The following is a 23,973-nucleotide window of genomic DNA, read 5'->3' as shown; positions in this document are numbered from 1 at the left end:
ACTAGAAAATCGAACCAATTCCACTTCTTCTCCCCCGGCAGCTCATCCCGTTGGTCCCTCTCTTCTCCGATGTGGCGCATGCACGCACGCACATTTGTCCATCCATTCGGGAGAAGAAATAAACAGGGCACACAAGAAAAATGCAGCCACTGAGAACAAGTACGTACCAGTCAGTGTGTGGTCGTAATCATGACTCTTCTCACCGACAGACACCGAAACCCTGCCCTGTCGATCCCCGTCGATGTACTCGGTAGACGTCACGACATTTTCGCTCCTAGATTTTATAGCTAGAGACTATGTACCTACGACCCAATTGATAATTCCCGCAACTTGAAGCATAGCCTGGATAGACACAGACACATACGATGCCTCGTATAATCAGGTTTCCATCAACAATCAAGTACGTAAGAAATCTGATGCTTTCAAAAGGGTCAGCTCGACTTCCGCATTGAGCCAGCTCCCCTCAGAAGAGCTCCATCTCGTCCTACATAGCACTCGGCCCGTCAGGCATCCATGCCTGACCCCAGCTCCAGAGAAAGCTTGCTTGACGGGCATGCAATTCAATTTCCCAGCTTCTCTCCCATATTTACCGACGCCCTGGTTGTTTCTGCCGTAAAATCCCTCTCTTTGAACCTGTCGTCGAATCGGCTCGGCTCCCGTGCCTTGCATCCTCCTCCATACAAATCAGGCACAGCCAATGTGACAACTCGCCTGGATCCCCAGGTCAAACACCATGTAAATGTCTATGTGCATGTACTCCGCTCTTTAGTCCAGCAATATCCATCGCTCAGGGACTCCGGCTCTGATAGAACGAGCTTTGACTCTCTCCCCTTTCTCGACCAGGCACCTGTTGCTTCACCCACAATTCTCATGCCGCTGCCAACCGCTCATCCACTGGAACCACTCACGCTTGGTGCTTTCGCTCCTCAGCCGAGAGGGTTCTCACGTGTCTGGTCAGCAGAGGTAGAGAAGAGTGAATACCGCAACAGGTGCCGGGAAGAGACGGAGAGAGATATGTCTTTCATCTTGCGTTGCTCTGTGGTCTCTGTGCCATTGAAAGGGCCCAGAGATGTATCGTATCTGAACGCGTGAACAAAAAAGTGTCGATGAGGCGTCAGTGCCTCGCGTCAAGCGTTGCCCGAATGTGTCAGTTGAGAAGGGTCGTCTATAATCTTGTGTCTGTAATGTACACTTCATCGTACAGTCATAGCCGCAGCCACTGCGTCTGCCCCGGATGGTCAGCCATATCTCGGCCACCCACCCTCCATGTCATGTCTGTCATGTCTGTCATACCCCGGTTAGCTTCTATAACAATCCTCCTTTTACTCGGCGCCCTTGACGTCCATCTCGCGGATCTTCCACTCGCCGTCAACCCATGACTGCTTCTCTCCCAGGAAAGAAACCCTCTCCTCGCCCTTGGCCATGGCATCAACCAGGTACCGTTGCGCCACATCGCGCACCTGGTCCTTGGTCACGTCCAGGAGCTGCACGCGCTTCGCCTGCTTCATCTCCTCAGTAATACCCGACAGGAACCGCCCCATGCCCTCCTGATTCACCGACTTGGGAGCATCAACTCCCTGGAACACGGAAATCTTGGCCTCCTCCAGGTCCCGGTCTGACCACTTCTTGTCAACCGCCCACTGACCCGCATTGCGCATAATGCTCAGGGTGTTTTGGGGGTTGGGGTCGCGGTAAGAGTAGAAGCCGAACACACCATCCAGGGGTCGAGAGTAGGCACCTCCGCCGTAAGCGCCGCCCTTTTCACGGATCTCGTGGTGCAAGTGCTTGTGCGTGAGAAGCTGTGACAGGATCTGCAGCGGTGCGCCGTCCGCAGCCGTGTAAGACGTCGTGGGCACCGACAGACCACCATAGTAGACCTGGTAAGGCAGAGGGAAGAAGGTCTTGCTATCCCGAGGCAGCTGTCGGGGAGACGGGTTCTTCAATCCGAGCGGAGCATGCGAAAGACCACCCATAAACTTCTGCAGCGAGGCGCCATTGTCGGCCACACTCTCGGATCCGCATGTGATAGCTGTGCGAATGTTGCCGCCGGCCAGCGCAAAGTTCTGGATCTGCTTCAACTTGGCAATCACATCCTCCAGCTTATCCGACTCTGGCCGGCTGGCCAGAGAAGTCACCAGCTGAACCTGCGACAGACCCGACACCTGTTGCCTCAACCACGCGCTCCGGGTGAGGCCTGCTTCCGAGCTGCCCATCGCGAACCGGTGACCAGTAGAGGCAATGTCGTTGACCACGCCATCGGCAGAAGCCTGAAGAAGCTGTCGAATTCGAAGGGCTGCCTCGGGGCTGTCAAAGTCGGTTCCGAGGACGAGCTTTTGGATGATGTCAAACATGACAGGAACGTTGCGGTCCAACGCCATACCAGTGAAGATGAGGCCTTCACTGGCGGCGTGGAAGTCGGTCGGGGAAGGTGTGCAATGGTATCCCACTGAGACACCACCAGTCTTGAGCTTGATGAGATCCTCAAGCTGCTCCATAGTCATGTCCTTGGTACCGAGGCGCATGATGCTATCGGTGAACAGGGGAACGAGCTCACGCAGCTCGTCTGGCAGGTTCTCCAACGTGTTGATGGCCCGGAAGTAGGTCAACCCATTTGTTGGGGCCTCGTGCCACTGGATCTTGACTCCATTGGCGTTCTCATCCCGAACCACCACAGGCTCCTTGCTGCGAGGGATATCCTTGACGTGAACGGTCGGCAGGCAGCTCAAGTCTTCTGTGTTGGTCTTGTTCTGCTCGACCAGAAGATCTTGTTCTTGCTTCTCAAAGTGCTTGCGGGCATTCTCCTCGCCACCCGCCTCCTTGATCGCCGCCTGGATCTTACCCGCCAACCGCTCTTGCTCCTCCTTGACCAGGTCCTCGCCATAAGTCGCCGAAGGGGCCATAGTGAATGTGAGGGCATTATCGTTGAGCAGGTACTTGTCGATCAAACCCTCCAAGTAGTTGCCCTCGGCGAGCTTAGCCTGGAAAGCCGTGATGGTGTCATTCCAGGCTAGGTTGTCAAAGGGATCGACGCCGTTGAACCACTTGGGCTTCAGGCGGTTGAGCATGGAAAATCCAAAGTTGGCAGTCTTGTGCTTGAGCGCCAACTCCAGCTGGTGCAACGAGCCGTCAATCTTGGTCTGCTCGAAGCCCTTGTCACGGGCATCCCGGAGAATTTGCTGCACCTTCTCCTTGAGCTTGGACACATCGGCCTCCTGGACACCTGTAAGACCGATAGAGAAAATTCCTCGCCTGGCAGAGCTGTCGTACCCAGCGTTGGGGCTCCAGTCAGCGCCCATACCAGCCTCGATCAGGCCACGGTAAAGAGGCGAGCCATAGCCGTCCATGAGCAGAGTAGACAGAAGGGCAATAGAGAATGACTCCAGAACATCGCTAGTATCACCCATCACCCACGATACCGATGTCTTGAACTGGCGGTCGGCATCCACCAGAGGATCCAAGGGACCATACAGGGTCACATCCTGAGGACCGTCCAGCTTGATGGGCTCACGGATCTCCTTGTCTCCTTGGATCTTCTCGAATGCTTGGAGCTGAGCGTCAACCTGTTGCAGGTGATCCACAAGAGGCATATCGCCGTAAGTAAACACCTTGGCGTTGCTAGGGTGGTAGTGCTCGGCATGGAACTTCTGCAGCTGCTCGTAAGTAAGATCAGTGATCTTCTGAGGGTCGCCACCCGAGTTGTTGATATCAGGGAAGATGTGATCGTGGAAGCGAATGTAGTAGAGGTATCCGGCATCCGACATCTGGCCCTTCATCTCGTTGTAGACGACACCCTTAAACACCAACTTCTTGCTAGCTTCATCCTCGGCGAGCGGGTTCTCAGGGCCAATTCGCCAGCCCTCCTGAGTAAAATCGGATTGCTTGAGCAGCGGGTGCAGCGTAGCATCGAGGTACACCGACATGAGGTTCTTGAAATCCTGCGCGTTGGTTGTGGCGAAGGGGTAGAAGGTGTGGTCCGAAGCCGTGAAAGCGTTCATAAAGTTTGATAGCGTTCGTGGTAGCATCTTGAAGAAGGGGTCGCGGATAGGGTATCTAGATCCTGTCAGCCACTGCCATCTTGCTGGCAGGAGTCAGAGTAGCCATACTTGTTGCTACCACACAGCGTCGTATGCTCCAGGATGTGTGGCACTCCCGTGTCGTCCGGAGGGTTCGTCTTGAAGCCGATCGAGAAGACATTGTTGCTATCGTCGCGTGCAATGTGCAAGTAATCGGCGCCAGTCTTGTCGTGTTGCAGATGCAAAGCCGTCAACTCAAGTTCCGGCACATGCTTGGATCGCACGAGGGTGAAGCCATGGAGCTTCTCGCCAGGCTTTGGGAACTGCGACAGCTCCGTCACGGCCTTTCGAGCGCCGGCCGCAGCGTTGCGAAGCATTGTGGATGGGGGAGAAATTAAAAAGAAGATGAAGAAGAAAGAGACGAGATCTAATAATACATAAAACAATCAAGTAGTTAGCGTACAGATCCAGGCGAGATCCGACAACAAGGGCCCAACGTCTAGTGTCGTCAAATAAAAGAGTCAGGATTGAGATTTCGCGAATGGATGCAGGCCGTCGGCACAATGACGCCGGAACGTTTCGCCCCGAGTCGAGTCGACCTAGGTACGTACCCCGGCCCCTACAGCCAGCCCCAGTCAGAGAGTCTCCCCTCCAGGGCAGCCTGAACCTGAGCCCGCCTGCCCGCCCACGTCAGTCTCCCAGGGTGCGTAATGGCTGGTGGCCACTGGGTGGCTCGCCCGGCCATTAGTGGGCGCCATTTCAGTGGGTGACCACTAAAAGTCCCCTGTGTGATTAGTCATGCTCCCGCAAAACCCATCCATGCCTCCATCCCAAGACTCCATGAGCCCTCTATCTCGACCCCAGCCGAGCGACTGTTTTTGTCCATGACCAACAAGCTGTGGTGGCTTTTCTTGCTGTGCGCCTCGAGTCTTGCCAGTCACGTTGCACTGCCGCCGTTTCCCACAGTCGGAGGCCATTGCCTTTAATTATCACAAACTCAAACCCAAGTCGAGGTGCGAAAACATTGAACCCCCCCAGCCTTGAATGTGCCGCTCTGCATTACAAAGTGGGCAATTCTCTGCGTGAACTCGACTAACAGCCTTGTCCCGCACTCTAGCCGACGTTCCTTTCTCGCAATCGGCTGCATATCCATAGCCACCTCATCATCAATAGCCTCTCCGATCCAGTGACTCGAGTACTTCGATCCATCTCTTCCGCGACGACACCGGCCCTATTCATCCATCCCGCCTCGATGCTATCGGGCCTTGTAACTGCCCCCGTGACCCCCGCCCAACCGCCCGCCGTCTACTGCCTGAACCTCGATCGTTGCCGAACCGGTGATGCCTGCCAGTCAGTTGGATGCTCCTCTAGCCAACGGGCACGACGGCCACGTCCATCCGCCAGCAACGTCAGCCAAGAAGGCCAAGGGCAAGAAAGCCATGGATTCAAACGAGGCCACGCGCCTTCTCCACGCGCGCATCTCCCAGCTGGAGCAAGATGCCGCTGGGGAGAAGGATCAAGAGCTGGAAATCGGTGCGTCTCGCCCCTATCGTTAAAGTGGCAATGCAATGTTGTACCGGTCGCTGCCGTGGCGCCTGCAGACAACGAGGCCAAAATCGGAATGCTGATACGTTGGGGATGCAGAGCGCGAAGTCAAAAGGGCGAACCGAGACCTTCTGCAGCAGGTTTCCAAAATGGACAACATGCAAAAGATTGACCATCTCACCAAGCGGTCCAGTGAACTGCTGGCTGACATGCGACGACTCGAGCGTGAGAATCAAAAGAACAAGCGACGAGGCGACAACCTGCAAAAGGAACGAGATACAGGCCGAACCGAGCTTAGCAAGACGGTTGGACTCAAGGAGAAACTCGAGAAGCTGTGCCGCGAACTGCAGCGTGACAACAACAGGATGAAGGTCGGTCGCGTTTGCCACGACGATGGGACATGGGACTCAATACTGACGGAATGAATCGACATCAGACCGAGAACAAGGAACTTCAAACAACCCAGAAGCGGAACAACACTCACTGGGATGAGAAGTACGCTACGCTGTTGTCGAAACTCGAGGGATACCAGGAAGAGAAGGATACTCCGAAAAAGCAGGTCGTGGACATGGAGGTTGACGAACTGTAAGACTGGCGCAATTTGGGCAAGTTGACCTACTAACACGACATTCAGCTTTCGAGTGCGCTTCAAGTCCTTCATCGAGCAATACGAATTACGCGAGCTACATTTCCACTCACTCATGCGGACCAAAGAACTCGAAGTCCAATATCACATGGCTCGGTACGAGAGAGAAAAGAAGAATGCCGAAGGCGAATCAGCCAAGGCCCGGCACCTCCAAGCCCAAGTTCAAGCCTTCACTAAGACGGAGACGGAGCTCAGGAATCAACTCAACGTCTACGTGGATAAGTTTAAGCAGGTGAGGGGATTCGGCAGTAGCAGCGCGCATGTTGACTAATGGCACAGCAGGTTGAGGATACCCTGAACAATAGCAACGACCTGTTTTTGTCGTTCCGCAAGGAGATGGAGGACATGTCCAAGAAGGGCAAGCGGTTAGAGAAGGAGAACGAGGCTCTGAAGCGCCAAAAGGAGGCGACAGCGGCCAACATCATCCGCATGGCCGAGGAGCGCCAGGAATGGAAGAAGAAGACAGAGTCGGCCGAGAAGAAGTCGGAGAAGCTCATGAGTATCATCCAACAGATGCAACAGCAAGGACGCAAGGTACCGCCCGGCATGGCCAACACGGTCGAGAGCTGTTACTCGGACAGCCACGGAGGGAATGAAGGGGACGAGAGCGACTACTCTGACGAAGAGGGCGAGGAGGAAGAACTTAGCGAGTTCGACGATGATACAGAGGAGGAACCGCAAAGCAATGAGCAAGGGACCCCGGTGCCTTTTGGCCCTGAGCGTCCTCCTCAGCCAGCTCCTGCGGCCGCTACCAACGGACACTAGGAGGCCACTGGAAGCGGGAGCCCAAGCCGTAGCCATAACCTCGGGGATGAGAAGGATCTGGGTTCTGATGAGCCTGGATCTTGAGCCATCAAACGCCGGCGATACAGTTGGCTTTTCCCCTGAGAGATTGCTCCCACATGACGCGGAGGTTGATGGTCCATCAGAGGACTGTGTCAATATCACCGCGGAGTAGGGAGCTGTTGGGTTTACACTCGTTGGCTAAGCTGGTTGGGTTACTGCTAGAGGTGCTTGTTTTTGTTGCGTTGCTGTTGCTGTTGTGTGTAAGATGTATTGTCGTAGCTTCCAGCAGTGTTGAACCATCATCGCCCTCTTGTATTTGGTTAAATGGCTGTGCCGCTTGGTCTGAGGCGTGTGTCGCCCATGTTGTGAGGCACGATTGTGAAGCTGACGATAGGGCGGAACACTTGATAAGGAGGCTTCCTCGGGCGTAGAATCAGACGAGATCGATGGACGGCAGGCCAATTACTTATAAATACTAACTATGTAAGCAGATACGAGGCCTCCCTGTGCGATTGAAAGTCGTCATATCTCCGGTGCCTTGACGTGTGAAAGGACGCGACATCGGCATATCGGCGAATATCAGCCCCGATGAAACGGCGCGTTTAGGCCACCTCATCCATCCCACTTCCGCCCGCGCAGGTGCAGCGCATCCCAGCTCGTATAGCCTCGCTCTTACAACCACAGTAGTACCCAGGTTTACGTGTTCCATCGACAACACCGCAACCATGGACTTTCTTCAGGTATGTCGATGCTCTCTATGCGCTTTGTTGTTTGCCAATTCGCATTTCTATACATCATGGGCTCTGCTAACTTGCACAGCGCCTCGCGCGCTTCCTCGACCGCCCGCTCTTCCCGTGGAAGAAGCTCATCATGGGCTTCTCAGTCGGCCAGTACCTCTTCGAAACCTTCCTCACCCTCCGCCAGTACCGCGTCCTCCAGAACACCAAGCCCCCCGTCGTCCTCTCCAAGGAGGTCTCCCAGGAAGTCTTTGACAAGTCGCAGGCCTACGGCCGCGCCAAGGCAAAGTTTGAAATCGTCAACGGTCTATACTCGCAGCTCCAGAACCTCGCCTTTATGCACTTTGATATACTCCCCAAGCTCTGGTCCTGGTCTGGTGATTTGCTCCTCAAGTTTGCGCCTGCGAGGTTCACGGGCGAGATTAGCCATACCATCGTCTTCGTCTTGACTTTTGCCGCCATTAGCCAGATCCTTCGACTCCCCGCCTCCATCTACCAGACGTTTGTCCTCGAGGAGAAATTCGGCTTCAACAAGCAGACGCCCAAGCTCTTCGTCACGGATCTCATCAAGACTCAGCTCCTGACCTTTGTCCTCGCGCCCCCCTTCCTCGCCGGCTTCCTCAAGATCATCCAAAAGACTGGCAACCAGTTCTTCTACTACCTCTGGCTCTTCGTCATCGCCCTCCAGGTCTTCATGATCACCATCTACCCAATCGCCATCCTGCCCCTGTTCAACAAGCTGTCGCCTCTCGAGGACGGCGAGCTCAAGACAAAGGTCGAGTCTCTTGCCGCCAGCCTCAAGTTCCCCCTGCACGAGCTCTACGTCATCGACGGCAGCAAGCGCAGCGCCCACTCCAACGCCTATTTCTTTGGTCTCCCCTGGAAGAAGCACATTGTCATCTACGATACTCTTATTGAGAAGAGCGAGCCTCAGGAGGTTGTTGCTGTTCTTGCGCACGAGCTTGGTCACTGGAAGCTTGGTCACACGACCAGCCTGTTTGGTATCTCCCAGGTAGGTAACATGTCCTCATCGCTGTGTATCAAGACTAACACTGCCAGGCTCACTCCTTCTACATCTTCCTTCTGTTCTCTGTCTTCATCAACAACCACTCCCTGTACTCGGACTTTGGCTTCCTCACCCAGCACCCCATCATCATCGGCTTCATCCTCTTCTCGGACGCCCTCGCCCCCATGGACCTGGTCATCACCCTGCTCATGCACATCGTCAGCCGCAAGTTCGAGTTCCAGGCCGACGCCTTTGCCAAGCAGCTCGGCTACCCCGAGGAGCTCGCCCGCTCCCTGCTCAAGCTCCAGATCCAGAACCTCAGCACCATGGACGCCGACTGGATGTACGCCAGCTACCACTTCTCCCACCCCCACCTGTCGGAGCGCCTCAAGGCTCTTGGCTGGAAGGGTTCTGAGGGCGTCACTGAGGGTGTGCCTGACAAGGCTGCCGAGGCCTCGGAAAAGGAGGGCGTCGTCAAGGCCAGCGGCCGAGATGAGCTGTAGATTTCTGGGAAATAGAATAGGTGTATGTTGTATAGAAAGAAAGGGTGTGTTTTTCATTAAAATCTCCACTGCGATTCTGCAGATGAGATACAGGGATAAACAGGAAAAGGGGCCGAGATGAGAGTCGATCTAGAGGGGACCGGCCATCCCTAGAGGTATAGATTCAGACTCGTGTACAATACAACCAAGTGTATTTCTTTGCGCCACGTTTGAGTCTATGGCATTGCTACCGAAGTGTTCTTGGTGAATCCTAAGCGACTGTATCCAAGTGAATCTACAAGAGGCCATCCATCTACCATTTCATCTAAGAATCACGTCTATTCATCGTCCGACTCGAACGAGTCATAAGATCCTTCCGAACCAGCCAGCTCATCCTCCTCCTCGGACGATTCTTCCTCCTCGCCATCCTCGGGCTTCAGACCGTAGTCGTCGTGGAAGTAGCTGAGTTCATGGGTCTGGACCTTGTAACCCATGCCCTTGAAGGCCGTCTCCATGCCCTTTTTCAAGTTAGTTGGTAAGTACAAACACAACGATGAGTGGAAACGTACCTCTTGCATGATCTTGGCAGCCGTAACGACAATGTTGCTCTTGCCAGGCTCGAAGCAGGGCAAGATGGTCTCACGCATAGCAGCCTTGATCTCGTCAACAGTCACTGCGCGCACGCGGCGAAGCACCTCCTTATCCCAGTCCTTGGGCAGGCCACGCACGACACCCTGGACAAAGTTCTGCTGGGCAGCGCTGGGCATAGTGGACTGCTCATCGGCGAACATAACGACGATCTGGCTAATAGTACCCTCGAGCAGGTGGTGGTCAATCTCGACCTCGCCGTCGGCAATCTTGCGGATGGCCTCGAGCGAGGCGCTAATGGCCTTGTAGGCGTCAGGGGAGCGGTACACAAAGTACGAAATAAGACCCGAGTTGACATCCCGCGAGAAGTAGGAGCCGTAAGCGTAGCCAGCACCACGGACAGCGTTCCAGAGGGGTCCCTCAGGAGCCTCGAGGTAGCCAATGGCCACCATGATAGCCGCGAGGCAGGGGTCAGTGAGTGACTCCAATCCCTTGGCTGTCGAGACGGAATAGGAGGTTTCGAGAGTGCCCATGGGAACGATAACGGCACCCACGGATCCAGGGTTGCGACCTTCAGCGCTGCGTAGGCTCACGGGCTTGGGGATGGGGATCATTTCCTCTGTGGCTGTCAAGGATTTGGAGAGAGTGTCCCAAGTAGACAGAGGGTTAGGAAGCGTGGCCAGGTTAGCTGTGACGAGGAAGCGGAGGTTGTTGAATGTGAAGAGGGAGTCGCGGACAGTGTTGAACCAGCCAACAACCTTCTCAGGCTCCTTCTCGAGGAGCTTCTTAAGCCGCTTCAGGTACACAGCTCGGACAAGAACGCGCTGTGACACGGCCAAAGTCGTCTTCTCCGAATGGAAGGATGCGCTGACTTCGTTGGCCATAGACTTGCCATCGCGCTTGGACTCGGGAACATCGCCCAGAGTCTTGGTAACGGCAGCGCTAAGACGTTGAGGGTCGAAAATGGTGTCGAACATCATGGTACGGATCCACTCGGCGGCGGCAGCGTACTTCTCAGGCTCGACCTGGAACTGGATCATGATACCATCAGGGTCGCTGAGATAGCGTGCAGAGCTGAGAGAGTAACTGATAGTGTCTCGCTCAAGCTCCATGACGACTTGTTCATAGTCGACTCGCTTTCCATCTCGCGTGATGTGAGTGTTAAAGAGAGTGTCGCTGAAGATGGGCATCAGAGGCTTCAACTCGTTAGGAATCTGAGAAGAACCGATGTGGACAGTGATGTGAACAAAGTTGGTAGGAACATCCTCGAACTGGATGAAGAGAGGGAGGTTGCCCTGAGGTGTCCCATCGATGAGCTTCTGCGCAGAGCCTGACCCCAGTCCAATGGTCCGAGCACGTCCGGCACGAGCAGTATCAGACTCGATGAAGTGGATAGACTCAGTACCGGGGACACTCCAACGGTCAATGACCTCGGCAGGGATAGGCTCATCGTTCTTCTTCTTAGCATCCTCAAGACGCTTGGCCAGCTTGGCCAGGCCTTCAGTGCCCAGCTCCTCCTTGCGCTTTGCAATCCTCTCTTCCTCATCCTTCTTCATCTTCAGAGCCAGCTCCGCAGAGGGCTTGCCCAAAATAGAGATATGAGGGGCATCAGCTATCCACTTGCTGATGAAGTCTCGCCACTCCTGATCCGTCCACTTCTCAAGAGTATCGTACTCGCTAAGGTTCTGGAGGTCCTTGAGCGTAGATCCATCTCGTTTGCCAAAGAGGTAGTCCGTAATGATGTTGGTGGCGTAGAAAGACTCGGATGTCTCAGCATGATACTTGACTTGACGCTTCTCGCGGCGGATACACTCTCTCATGTAGTCCATGTCAAGGGGCTTCGAGACAACCTCCTTGAGAATCTCAAACAGTCGCTTCTCGACAAACTCGAGCTTCTCAGTGGCAACACCGGTGGGTTGAAGCCAAATGACCGAGTTAGGACGCGGGTCCAGCCAGTACGAGACGGAACTCGCAAGCTCCTCGCGCTCAACAAGGATGTTTTCAAGGATAGAAACAGAAGAACCACAGAAGTAGGTGAGGAGGACCTCGAGAGCAGACGATGTGATGAGATCAATGCAATTAGGGCCAAAGAAGCCGACCAGAATCTCACCAACGCTCTCATCTTCCTCTGGAAACTCAGCGGTGACAATTTGTGACTCGTTAATCTTGGGAGGCTGAGCAGAGTCGATCCAAGGCCTATTATCAACATTTAGCCAGATGGTTCCTCACATTAGCCAAGAGACAGCGTACCGCTTGAATGGGGTGTCGAGAGAAGGAATATCATCCTTGATAGACTCCTCAAACTCGTCAAGAATCTGGAGCATGTTGTCTTGGTCCACCTCTCCAACAATGACCAAGCACAAGTTGCGAGGCTGATACATGTCCCGATGGAACTGTCGAATACGCTCAGGGGTGAGAACACGAAGAGCGTCTGTCATACCACCAGTCTCGTAGCGGAAGCCAACGTTCTCTGGGTAGAGGAGACGACGAGCCTTGAGATCCATAATCTCAGAGCTTCGGAACTGCACAGCTTGCATCTCAGAGTAGACGACACCAGCATCATTGCCTTCTCCGTCAATGTGCCACACCTCGGTCACGATGCCCTCATCCGTGATGGTAGGCAAAATGACATGTTCAAGATACACAGGAAGGATCTGGGCAAAACCATCCCAACCAGCGGTCTCAAGGGTGTAAGCTGTGTGATCAGTAGCCGTCCAGGCATTGGTGCTAGAGTAGGCTCGAGAAGAAAGCTTGTCGAGGAGACCCTTGTACTGGTAGTTTTTGGATCCCATAAAGATGAGATGCTCAAGCGTGTGGGGAGCTCCCGAGTCATCAAAGATCTCGGTGGCTAGGGTGAAGTAGCCGTTGATCTTGGGTCCCTTGCGGTCTGCGACGACCACCTGCATGCCGCTGCGCTCAGAGACATACTGGGTGATTGTGCAAGGAGCATAGTCAGTCTTGAAGCTCTGAATCTTGCGGAAATGCGACTTGGACGTTTCCGCCGGCATTTTGAGGTGTTTGAGGCCCGGAAGGCTCCAGAGAGAACTATCGAGGTTAGTGGCTGTTCAATGCTGGGAAGACGGAACGCAGATGAAGATGATATAAATAATAGGAAGATAAATGCTGAAGAGTGTGACAAAGGAGATATTTCAAATCAGTTTTCGGCAGGTCACTGAGAGGGTATTCAGGTGAGGCTGAATCATGGGCGAGCCAAGCCCAGGCAGAATGCTAGCAACTCAGAAGCAAAACCAAGAAGACAACTAACTCAAGGCCGGGGATCCCAAGCGACTGCAATACGGGACCATTGCTCGAAAGGGTAAAATAGGCCAATACACTGAGCAGGGCGACTACCGCCGCAACAGCGTATTGTGAAATTGCATGTTTGGGTGACATCACCACTGAGGTGTGCAGGGTTTCTCTGTTCTCTATTCTCGGATAGGGTTGCAGAGGTAGTGAATACGCAGCTATCCGCAACTATTCACAGCCTCACTTTGATCACCCCTTGAGACAAAAAGAAAGGAGACGATGTTGAAATCGGGGGGCAGGGTGGTTGAGTTGACGTGTATATGTCCTCTCCGGGCATTGCACAAAGCTGGTTACACAGCGAGGACGGGCAAAAAAGACCCCGCTATCACAGCAATTGGGAAGAGAAAAGAGATCAACGGAAGGCAGATCAGGCAGCAAAAGTGAAGAAGAAAAACATAGGACACGACGCAGTCAGCAAGGACAAGAAAAAATAAACAGCCTCACTCACCTGCGGTTGAGATTGTGGGCGTGCACAACGGGTTGCCTGCGAGTGAGAGGGAAGACGAGAAAGGAGGGGTCCAATCAGTGAGAATGCACCTGAAGGAAAATTTACCCCGCTATCGACGATACAAGGCAGGCAGGCACAGGCAGGCACAGGCAGGCACAGGCAACACTCCCCAGATGTCACTCAGGGGAGCAGATGGTAGAAGAAGAAGAGAGGAATCAAGATGGGCAGATTTTTCACTGTTTATAGCAAGATTATAATATTCTCTCTCCCTGCAGCGCATCACTGGCAAACACGCAGAGCGCCGTCTACCTATCATAAGCACCTTCCGGGCAGGCACGGCCTTGCTTGATCCGTTCCTTCCCATTCAACCTGCGTGGAAAGAACAATCAAGAGTGGGCACCTTCACCCCGCCAAGCCAAGGAACAATGCTTATGGCGCTGGCCTGTGCGCTGATTGGCTGCACAACCGCTAAGCGCACTGGCCAGGTCATCAGCCACGGCTGAGCTTCCAGTGGAGGCAGAAGCTCCCCCCATGACGCCGATGGGAAGTTGCCAGTTTGTGGCTGGCCGATGCATCTTGACGAGCACCAGCATCTCATGACAAGGTTTTTGACGAACAACGAAGGTTCCTAGACGACTGGCGACCTTTCTTTTGATTTATATTCGATCTTGGGTGTCTCAATGTCAAGCGAGATATGATGCGACTCCTAAAACTACGAATCTAGACATCAACATCATCATACATTTGATCTACAGCCCACGACGCTTCACCGAGGAACCTCCTTGCGACAACACCCTACGTCCACCATAGCTCCTTAGCTCTACAAAAATGGCTGCAGAAACCGAATCACCGTCGCAGCAACTTAGCGACGCCCTCGTTTCCTTCTCCCTCGACGGCCGCTTCCCCGACGACGTTTCCGTTCTCCCTCCCGTCTCCGAAACCGACCTACAGCCAGCAATCGAAGCCCTAGCCAAGGCCAAGCAAGAGCTAGAGGTAATTTGACTCTGCTTCAGACAGAAGGGATACTATGCCAGCAGCAGTAATACTCACGACGTCCACAGACAGAACTTCATACCATAAATGAGGAGACCAAGGAAGATGTCAGTTCCTGGGTGCGGAATGCAAAGACCTTGCAGGAGGATATCATCCGGTCAAAGACCATGGCCAACGACATTGTGCGGCAATCAGAGGCCCCACAAGTCACCGGAGAGGCCATCAAGGAAGCTGAGGAAAAGGCCGAGTTCCTGAATCGAGAAGTCCAGTACAGCCACCAGCTCCATGGCGTACTACGAGGCATCCAGTATGTTAATGAACTACTGAGCGAGGTAGAGGCTGCCAAAAATGAGCGGCGTATTCTAGACTCGCTGCGATTGTTAGAGAGTAGGTTGTTGCTTTGCATGGTTCACAGTATTGTCCCACTAATCATCCCGCTTAGAATCATGGGAAGCACTCGACCAGGTTGGCGTCAGCAAGACTTGCAGAGTCATGAAACTGCTGAATCTCCGAAGCTTTGAGCTAAAGTCCTCTGTTCACGAGGTATTCGATCATGTTTGGAAGACTCTGGTTCATGTCGACATAGAATCTCGTCAAATCGCCGTTTATGAGAGTGTCGAGGGTAGGTCTTTCCCCTTGCAACATTCTTACCATTACTGACAATATTTAGGTGAGCAGATGAATCTCACCGACTCCGTGATAGGCCTCATGGCTTACAAGGAGGTTGATGAGCGTATGGAACAGCTCTGGCGCAACGTGGACGCCGCTATCGTATCTCCCCGAATGGATACGAGAAGCAGTACCCTTCCAGGCATACAAGCAGAAGGCGAGATTCTGAAGCTATCAGGCGATGCCTCACGCTCAGTTGAAGCCCTACTCACTGACTTGGAAACCGTCTTCACCTTTCTCTCACAGAAACTTCCCTCTGATCTTCTCCCATCACTCGGCAACTTCATGATGGCCGATGTGATCCCCAAGCTTATTGGCGAGTGGCTTGATGCAGCTGTGCCTTCATCATTGGCAGAGATGGATAGGTTCCAGGCCATGATCAAACGGGCACGAGGGTTCTGCGAAACTCTCACAAGCAGCGGGTACACGGGATTCACAGATTTACAGAACTGGGTTGAGAATGCGCCGTCAATATGGCTTGGAAAATGCCGGGAGACAACTCTGGACTCTGTCAGATCCAAGCTACTCAATGGAATTGGCGAAGCCAAGCAAGTGGAAAAAGTCGAGAAGCAAATGGTCTCTATCGCAGAGGGCAAAGAGATCACCAAGGCTCCTGGAACTGCGGCGACTGGTGAAGCCAACGACTGGGGAGCGGACTGGGGCGATGCTTGGGATAACGACAAGGAGCAAGATGAAAGCCAGCCCAGGCCCAAGTCCAAGGGTCAAGACTCTGTCAAGGCCGAGGAGGACGATGGCGCTGACGCTTGGGGTTGGGACGACGAGGACACGACGGCTGCCGAGCCTCAAACCAAGAAGGCCCAGAAGGAGGATGAAGATGAAGATGACAGTGCTGCAGCATGGGGCTGGGGAGATGACGATGCGACTCAAGAACCCCAAGTTGAGCCAGCAGTCCAGGGCAAAACCTCTAATCCCCACGATGAGACTCGTGAGCTCGTGCTTCGAGAGACATACAACATCTCATCTATGCCAGAGCCAGTCCTCGAGCTCATCTATTCGATTCTCGAAGACGGTGCTGCTCTAACAAGGGACGACGTCGAATACGCTCCTGTTGCAGCCACTGCACCAGGTCTGTTTGGCTTGCCGACATTTGCTCTGGCTCTCTTCAGGGCCATTTCTCCCTACTACTACTCGTTTAGCGATGGTGGCAACATGTGAGCACCCCCTGAAGTTAGTCGAAGTGGTATATTCTGACTTTAAGTAGGTTCCTCTACAATGATGCCATGTATCTGGCCGAAAAGCTCTCCGAGTTTGCTGAAGGATGGAAGAAGCGTGAAGACCTAACCCCCAGAGCGCGAAACATGCTCCGCCTTGATAACGACATCAAGAGCCTACAGAGCTTTGCCAACCGCAGCTACGCCAACGAGATGAACATCCAGAAGACAGTATTGCGTGATCTTCTCGGCGGATCCTCGAGTCTGATGCAGCAGGACGAGATGGAGGCATGCATCGAGGCGGGCACTGCTCGCATCCGCACCATGGCTGTTGTTTGGAAGCCTATTCTCGCCCGCTCGGTCTTGACCCAGGCTCTCGGGTCACTTGCTGAAGCCCTCGCTACAAAGCTCATCACGGATGTTCTTGAGATGCCCTCGATCGGCCAGGACGAAGCATACAACATTGCCAAGCTCATTGCTACAGCCACAGAGCTGGACGATCTTTTCCTACCAAGCAGCCTGTCAGGTACAAGTAGCGACAATGCGGAAGACGAGGTACCCCAAACAGCGCAATTTGCTCCCAGCTGGCTCCGACTGAAGTACCTCAGCGAGGTCCTCCAGAGCAACCTGAACGAGGTGCGCTACCTGTGGTTCGAGAGCGAGCTGAGCCTGTACTTTTCTGCCTCGGAGGTGGTCGACCTCATCGAGGCCAGCTTCGAGGCGAACCCTAGGACGAGGGAGACGATCCGGGAGATTCAGTCGAAGCCGGCGCCGGCGGCTGGACGATGAGTGTCAAGGGGGTGGGATGTCATGTTTGGGCTCTTTGGAAGCTAGATAGGGCTGTCCTATTATCTTGGGTGATGATAATGTTGATGATTGCTCAAAAAACTCGGCGAATTTCTCTATCTTGTTACATTCTGGCTTAAGTGATGGTTGATGGTGCTAGACATGTTGCCCCTGATTTTGCCCCTTGCTGAGTGTTGAACATAGCCAAACACCAAACACCAAACACCAAACACCTCTCATCTCGATAAATCCCAGATACAAATTATTCGGGCCCGTTAGACCACGACTTGCTTTGCTACCTACATCCAGAGTTAAACCAGCTTGCAGTGTCGTGGGGATTTGGAAACAACCCGAGTGCAATGAGCTACCCTACACGAGGCAATCTCGAGATGCCATCAACAATTTTAACACCACGTCTCATGACATATCTTCACAGAGTATGCAGAACACTCATCCACAGGCAGTGACAAGGAGTGAAAGTGTTACAGGCGGTCAGATGCCCATCAAATCACAAGACAGAGACCGTTATCGAGTTTCTCGATCCGCATCGAAACGAATACGCATGATGAAGGTGCTTTACACAAGAGCAACAGTAATCGAACAACGCAGTCCGAGTACCAAAGAGTCAGACAAAGACAGGGCGTGTGCATGGAAGCAAACTCAACATCTCCGGTGACTCTGACTTCTCGTCCAAGTTCACATCCAATAACATGCCTCGACGTCACGGCGTGCCTCATCACTTATCACGGTATGGCCTCACATCGCGGGTTTGCCTCACTATTCGAGATTACACCGCGACAAACAATGACGGATCATTCTCACTTTTGTCACTGGTTGCACAAGAAACTCTAGGCATCATTCGAGTCATGATGCCACGCGCGGACTCGCAGGCTCGCCCGAGAGTGGAAGCTCACAGCAAGGCAAATCTTTTTGCGTCCCCCGAAACGAGGCAACAAGAGACTCAGACGAGAAAGTCAGGAAACAGAAAGCAAACTCTGCCGTGATACAAAGGCCCCAAGACCAGTCGAGGAGGACACGGGAAGCTGCTGATGGGCGAAAGTCCTCGTCTGGGCACCGACATGATCGAGGATAGCCAAATGCCCGTCTCCGGAACACGCGATCAAGTCTGGTTTGTGAGAGGGTGCCGCTCGTCTCATCGCTCTGGTATGACATGGACAGACTTCCATGCCATGACTATGCGCTGAGACGGCTCTAATCCGCAAATCCACCGCCCCGTGGTGATGAGCCAAGCCGGCACGGCATGCTTGGACAGTCATTCACGCCCTGGCACAACAGCTGTATGATGAGCCCGTCTGAGAAGGAGGCAGCCGAAGAAGGGGGCAAGCAAAACGGCGACATGTTGCGGCTCTCGGCGACGCCATAATCAGACACCACGGCAGTAACACACGGCTAGTCGCAGTGACGGACTGACGATTGCGCGTGTCGGCGAAGGAAGGAATGCGGTGCCAACACGTATTTCGTACAGCATGATGATGATGTCGCTATGTCGGTCGAAACCTGGATGCTACAGTGATTCTCTAGTGTCGCGTGAGCGGCATCGATCCATGCTGGTCGACGACGACGACAACAACAACAAGCGTACCCCATGGGCTTGGCTGATACTCGTTGATGCCGGCATTGCTTTTTGCTTTGTCTGCCGGCATGAAACGTAGCACAGCCTAGGCTAGCCCGGACTCTCTGGCCATGAATAGTATATCCGTTGCACAGCTCACTGCTTCGAGGTCCACCACCAACAACAACGATGAGGCCCTGCCACGGCTCTGTATTCCGCTGGCCGAGTTGGCCGAGCATCGACAACGAAAGAGTGGAAGAAAGAGGTCCGACAAGGCAGCAGAAACAGAAACACCAGCAGCCGCAGCCGCAGCAGGCGCCTTGATGCGCCGAGATCACCGGCTGGTCCACGTAGCATTGTCCGGATCTCTTCCAGCCCCAGCGTCTCCCTGGGGAACTCTGTGGACACCGATCTAGGGGATCCGGCGCAGGGTTCCGCCCCGTCAGTCGAACCCACAAAGAAGCAGACTGACTCCAAGCAGAGTGAATGGTTGCTGGCAGCTCCGTGCTGCACCCCTGAGAGACCCCTTCCATCTCCCTCAAAAACACCGTTGGCCGTGTCTCAGACAAGCGTGTGTCTGCTGGCGGGGCCTGAGCTCCATACTCCAGGAGTCCTCAACTTCTTCTCTGTCCGTGCTCGTGCCTCCATCTGCCACTTACCACTGCCATCCATCTTATCCGATCCGACCTCCTTCTTAAAACCTTCGGGGACGCCACCCGGGTCAAAGCTCCGAATGACGTCCGCGCTTCTCTCCCGGGCCCCCCGTTCGAGCCCGGGATATCCATGGAACCCACTCGGACCCAATTCTTGTCCTGTCCCGTTCCTTTGTTATTTCCTCCTCACTTGTCCGTCCTTCTCTTACAGCTCTTCATTTATCGCCCCCAAGGCATCCATCGTCATCCTGGCATAGCATCGCCACCTCCTACGCCCCGACCAAAATAAACGCCCCTCCCCCCCTCAACTACTGCCATCCAACATGGTCCACCCCCGCACCTACGACCAGTTTCTCGGAACCGACTCTTTTTTTCCTTTGCTGTTTCACACCCGAGTCCTGTCGGAGAATCCTTTCCCAGGGCAAAGCTCCCATGTTTCGACACCTCGCAGCTTCTGAGTGGCCTCACCGGTGAAACGTGACCGGACGAATATGCGAGTGATGGCGTGATGCTCAGTGAGGCTGGTGCGAAATTAATTCAATGCGAGGTCCTGACTGGCTTCCCCCAGACAGAGCTGTCTGTTTAGGTGTTGCAGGCAGGGGCTGTGAGTCGGGTCGCTCTCCTTGGTGAGCCAAGGTCTGACTCAAGGTCTATCTGCCTGTCTGTCTGCAGCCCCTTCGGCGAGTCTCGCCCCTGCCTCTACCTCGCCCGCCCGCGTTTGTTGTCGTGAAACAGGCGCCACACTGAGCCCGGGAGAAACGCGGTCTGACGTCCAACTAGTCTGGCTAGATGAACATCGGATGGCATTGACAGTTGACGTGGCACATCCATGGCCTTTCGCAGCAGAGGGTGAGGTGAGGTGAGCAACCAAGTACTGCTACGTCCGCGATACATGATGCTGCCAGAGCCAGAGAGTCATTTTCTTTTTTGGCGAAATGACATTGTGTGCCATATACGGTACCATCACGAGACGTCACGGCTGATACCGGCGTCGAGTGCTGCCAGACCATGTCGGTGACAACTCACCTGCATCCAGCGTCCCGTCGGAACATGTCCAGTCCAGTCTCTTCTCAGCTGATAGATGCTGATCTTGATATTGTCTCTTTCCTCGCGGCAATTTGCCGACAAGGTGGGAACTGCAACCGCCATTTTGTAGGCATCCAAATGTATGGTGAGGGATGGATGTATGGCATGCCCGCTGTGCTGTGCTGCACTGCACATCCATCGGATCATGCTCGTTCGCCGGTATTGAGTGCATTGCCGGCTCCAGAAGCAGCCAATATACCACCCTTGCCTCCTTCAACTCCCCCTTTAGTCAGCCGAGGTTACTGCTCAGGTTTCACCCAAACAACGCAGACACAGACACAGCAGGAGGCCATTCCCAACACCGGCTATGCGTGTGTGGGTTGATGACGAGAGGGCTGCGTCGGAGTCGGACTCGCCGTCGCCGGTCCTCGCCGCTTCTTCTCCGTTGCTCTCTGTTCTGTCAATTGTCATCTGCATCATTGACCTGCTGGTGGTCGAGACAAGATCGGTGAGGGAAATAACATGTGCTTGTCCCTCAAAAGCCATGTGAGCTGCTGCTGGCTTGCCGCAGCTATCCGTGAGGCTGGATGGAGATCAACCACACCTCCATTCCCCATACGCTACCATGGGCATGGCGCCTACCCACCACGCCCGTCTGCCCTCGATTCCCTGAGGGCCTCGCCTCCGTGCCGCGCCGACCTGGTGGTTGCCGTTCCTTGTACTACCTTTCCCCGGCTGCGACTCGCCAGGGACGGTCATACGCGCCCCCGGCGCACAAACACCCAGTCGTTCCAGGCCGAACTGGAGGTCAAGCTGTAGGGTTACATATGTCGTCCAAAAATGACCAGTCAACCTGCAAGGCGACACATGGGACCGGCCCGAGCCACCATAATCGTCGACTTATGGCGCAGCCGTCATCCGAAAGAGCCTCTGCCACTGGCCAGGTGAGTTTCATTCACACCAGCAAGCCTCACTCGCTTCTGCCAGCAGCCCTTTGAGACCACCGGGCCAACTCGCTCGAGCAACCGAGGTGAAAGATGGCGGCCGAAACGAAAAGGCGGTGCAAGTCGATCATCCTGTGCCGCAGGGGAGACGAGGTTGCAATTGTCAGCCAGCAGGTAACATGCAGCGCAGCTGACCAGAGTACCAAGGGAGGTTGACGATATCCTTGGCGCCTAGACCGAGGTGTATCCACGGTGAGAACGACAAGGCTGAAGGATGGAAGCATCACTGGATGACCATGGTGGAGCAAGTATTTGCCAGCAAAGCAAAGCAAAGCAAAGCAAAGCAAAGCAGGGCTGTGCCGTGCCACATTGGCTCTCCATGGGAAACAAATCAATCTCGATGCCATTGCCCTGATGCTAGCCAATGTGCCATTCCGTCGGGTGCCATCCGTTTCCCATATCTTGTCTCGGAGCGGGCAGGGCAAACCCTGTCAAGGTTATACGCATCTCTAGGGGAACCAGCCACTTAGTTGGTCGAGCGAATACGCACCTCATCCAGGCAGCACGCAGAGATAAGGGCGAGTCGAGCTGTTGCTCAAGAAAGTCGAGTCGAGTTGTCTCGTCTGAGACAGGTCCTTTCGTCGCGGATGCGACTCAGGGCCCGAGTTGAAGACGGCAGAGTGCAACGTCGCCTGCCTTGTCAAAGCAGGCTTGCTCTGACATTGGCGCTAGCATAAGCTCGATGGTGACATGCGTGCGGTGAAATTGACTTGTCATAGTCGAGATGTCGTCGCTCAGTCTGCCGCTCAGTCACAGCGCGCGGCTGGTGTGCGCGCAAGACTAACGACAAGGCTGGCGTTGATGTGCCAAAAATGCCCATGGTGACAGGATCTCCATCCAGGTTTGTGGTGGGCCGCCCGAATATTCAGGACAATCAAACCGCCAACGCAGGCCAGCCAGCTCCAGGCAAGGTTCCAGGTCCGTTACTTGCGGAGAATGATCGACGATCCCTGGAATAGCCATGCGCTCACCGCCAGCGGCCGACGCCAATGAAATGCCAGCGCCACCGTCTTCAGGGGTTCCGAAACCATGGGCCTTCAAGAAGGATTCTAGAAGGCTGAGCCTCGAAGCCAACAGCATGTCGCAGACCAGAGCCCCGGCGTGGATGGATGTGAGGTAGGGATCATGATCTGGAAAAAGGTTTTCGGCCCAACACCCAACAGCATTGAGCACAAGCAAGCAAGCAGCAGGCAGGGCAGGGAAGGGCAAGGGGGTCTAGCAAGGCCAACGGTTTGTCCCAAAGTCAAGTGTACGAATCTGGGTCTCATCCAAGGGATTTCGAAACGGCCAGACTAGACACCTGGCGCAATGTGGAGCGGATTCCACCTCCCGATGTGGCTCAACGGGTGTTGACCTGGCTTGGGTCGAGGAGATGCCGTCAGAAGGCTGTCCAGGAGTGTCGTTCCGAAATGAGGGCCAGTCTCATGATGCCCGATGCAAGCTGGGTGTCCTCGCTCCCAATGTGGCTTCTTGGCGGCTCGATTTCGCTTTGCAAATAGGAGATGGCGTCGACGGCATTCTTTGTCCATTTCGGACGAGCCGGTCACCTGGATGTCTCGGCGGTGTACAGACGTCGTGATGCTATAGGACGTCTTATCACCTGGCGTTGATGTGATTGCGCCGTGCTCCTGTGCATCGTGTCACAGCATGCCGTTGCCTCGTTCTGTTGTACAGCGTTTTTGAGGCAAAAGACCTGTCCGCGTGTGCGTGCGTGCGTGTATGAGATGGATGTTGCAGGGCAGAAACCCAACAAGCTCACGGCAGAGCAGAGCCATCAATCTCCCAGCGCGTTGAACGCCGCGGACGCTAACAAACATTGGCGCCTCAGCCCAACCAGACCAACGCTTTGATGCCCCGGGGATCGGTCCCGTGAAATTGGGCCTGGCCTGGCCTCCATAGCCGCTAGCAAACGTTGTCAGCATGGTTCCTCTGAGCTACTCTGTCGGAAACATCGATTCGAAAGAGTCGTAATCATACCGTAACAACTCGAATCCGACCTTGCAAAGTTCCGACGACGACGCTGCTACTCTACCTCGCACTTCCCCACGGCAGCCAGGAGGCCCCTTGCTTTGCTTCGCATCAATGATGTGCAGCAGGCCCAAGCGCCCCGCCCTCAGCAAGGGCACAAAGGGGCGTGTTTTGAAGTTGGCCGTCATGTCGCCCTTTGCAATTCCCTGGGGCGCCGGGTGAGCCTACCGGCAAATAGGTGCGCGTCCGGTTGGTTGTCAGCCGAAAGGGGGCAGCGCCGAGCCCTCCCTGTGGTCTGCTTTTTGCACATTAAGGTAGATGTCTGTGTAAGCCCTTGCACTCCCTGATCCAAGTGCGTGTTGCGAATATATTGCCTCCTTCCCACGAGCTCGGGACTGTCGACCCTTGAGGGTCTACTGTTCATGATCCCGGCTCGCCCTCGAGTCTCGGGGAACCAGGAACGCTTTCATAGGCATATGAATCTCGGCAGTGATGCCAACTTGAATCGCAGTCCCGACGGTGCAGTCACGCTCTCTCCTGCGTCGGCCGCGCCCGACTTGCGCTCATCTACA

The 23,973-nt window shown here is 54.5% G+C and overlaps 5 protein-coding genes across 5 annotated transcripts; 3 read left to right on the top strand and 2 right to left on the bottom strand.

Moving 5' to 3' along the window:
• Positions 1–1,322: 1,322 nt before the first annotated feature.
• On the bottom strand, positions 1,323–4,390 carry NCS57_01167900 (Mitochondrial presequence protease; the record flags this gene model as incomplete). Its single annotated transcript, XM_053061385.1, has 2 exons — positions 1,323–4,050; positions 4,104–4,390. The coding sequence occupies 2 exons, from the start codon at positions 4,388–4,390 to the stop codon at positions 1,323–1,325; spliced, it is 3,015 nt and encodes a 1,004-aa protein (XP_052909771.1).
• Positions 4,391–5,353: 963 nt separating this feature from the next.
• Positions 5,354–6,969, top strand: NCS57_01167800 (uncharacterized protein; the record flags this gene model as incomplete). The annotated part of the gene is made up of 5 exons (XM_053061384.1): positions 5,354–5,546; positions 5,658–5,929; positions 5,995–6,143; positions 6,193–6,436; positions 6,487–6,969. 5 exons carry the CDS (start codon positions 5,354–5,356, stop codon positions 6,967–6,969), a joined length of 1,341 nt encoding a protein of 446 aa, XP_052909770.1.
• A 746-nt stretch (positions 6,970–7,715) lies between these two features.
• NCS57_01167700 (Ste24 endopeptidase) lies at positions 7,716–9,236 on the top strand (the record flags this gene model as incomplete). Its single annotated transcript, XM_053061383.1, has 3 exons — positions 7,716–7,730; positions 7,810–8,739; positions 8,787–9,236. 3 exons carry the CDS (start codon positions 7,716–7,718, stop codon positions 9,234–9,236), a joined length of 1,395 nt encoding a protein of 464 aa, XP_052909769.1.
• A 317-nt stretch (positions 9,237–9,553) lies between these two features.
• On the bottom strand, positions 9,554–12,811 carry NCS57_01167600 (Mitochondrial presequence protease; the record flags this gene model as incomplete). Its single annotated transcript, XM_053061382.1, has 3 exons — positions 9,554–9,733; positions 9,785–11,999; positions 12,054–12,811. The coding sequence occupies 3 exons, from the start codon at positions 12,809–12,811 to the stop codon at positions 9,554–9,556; spliced, it is 3,153 nt and encodes a 1,050-aa protein (XP_052909768.1).
• A 1,574-nt stretch (positions 12,812–14,385) lies between these two features.
• Positions 14,386–17,180, top strand: NCS57_01167500 (uncharacterized protein; the record flags this gene model as incomplete). Its single annotated transcript, XM_053061381.1, has 5 exons — positions 14,386–14,550; positions 14,619–14,937; positions 14,993–15,172; positions 15,221–16,391; positions 16,442–17,180. 5 exons carry the CDS (start codon positions 14,386–14,388, stop codon positions 17,178–17,180), a joined length of 2,574 nt encoding a protein of 857 aa, XP_052909767.1.
• Positions 17,181–23,973: the final 6,793 nt, after the last annotated feature.

The sequence above is a fragment of the Fusarium keratoplasticum genome, chromosome 9 (genome assembly GCF_025433545.1).
Source record: "Fusarium keratoplasticum isolate Fu6.1 chromosome 9, whole genome shotgun sequence".
NCBI lineage: Eukaryota > Fungi > Ascomycota > Sordariomycetes > Hypocreales > Nectriaceae > Fusarium > Fusarium keratoplasticum.
Note: the sequence above shows the minus strand (reverse complement) of the source record. Positions and strands in the feature narration are given on the sequence as shown.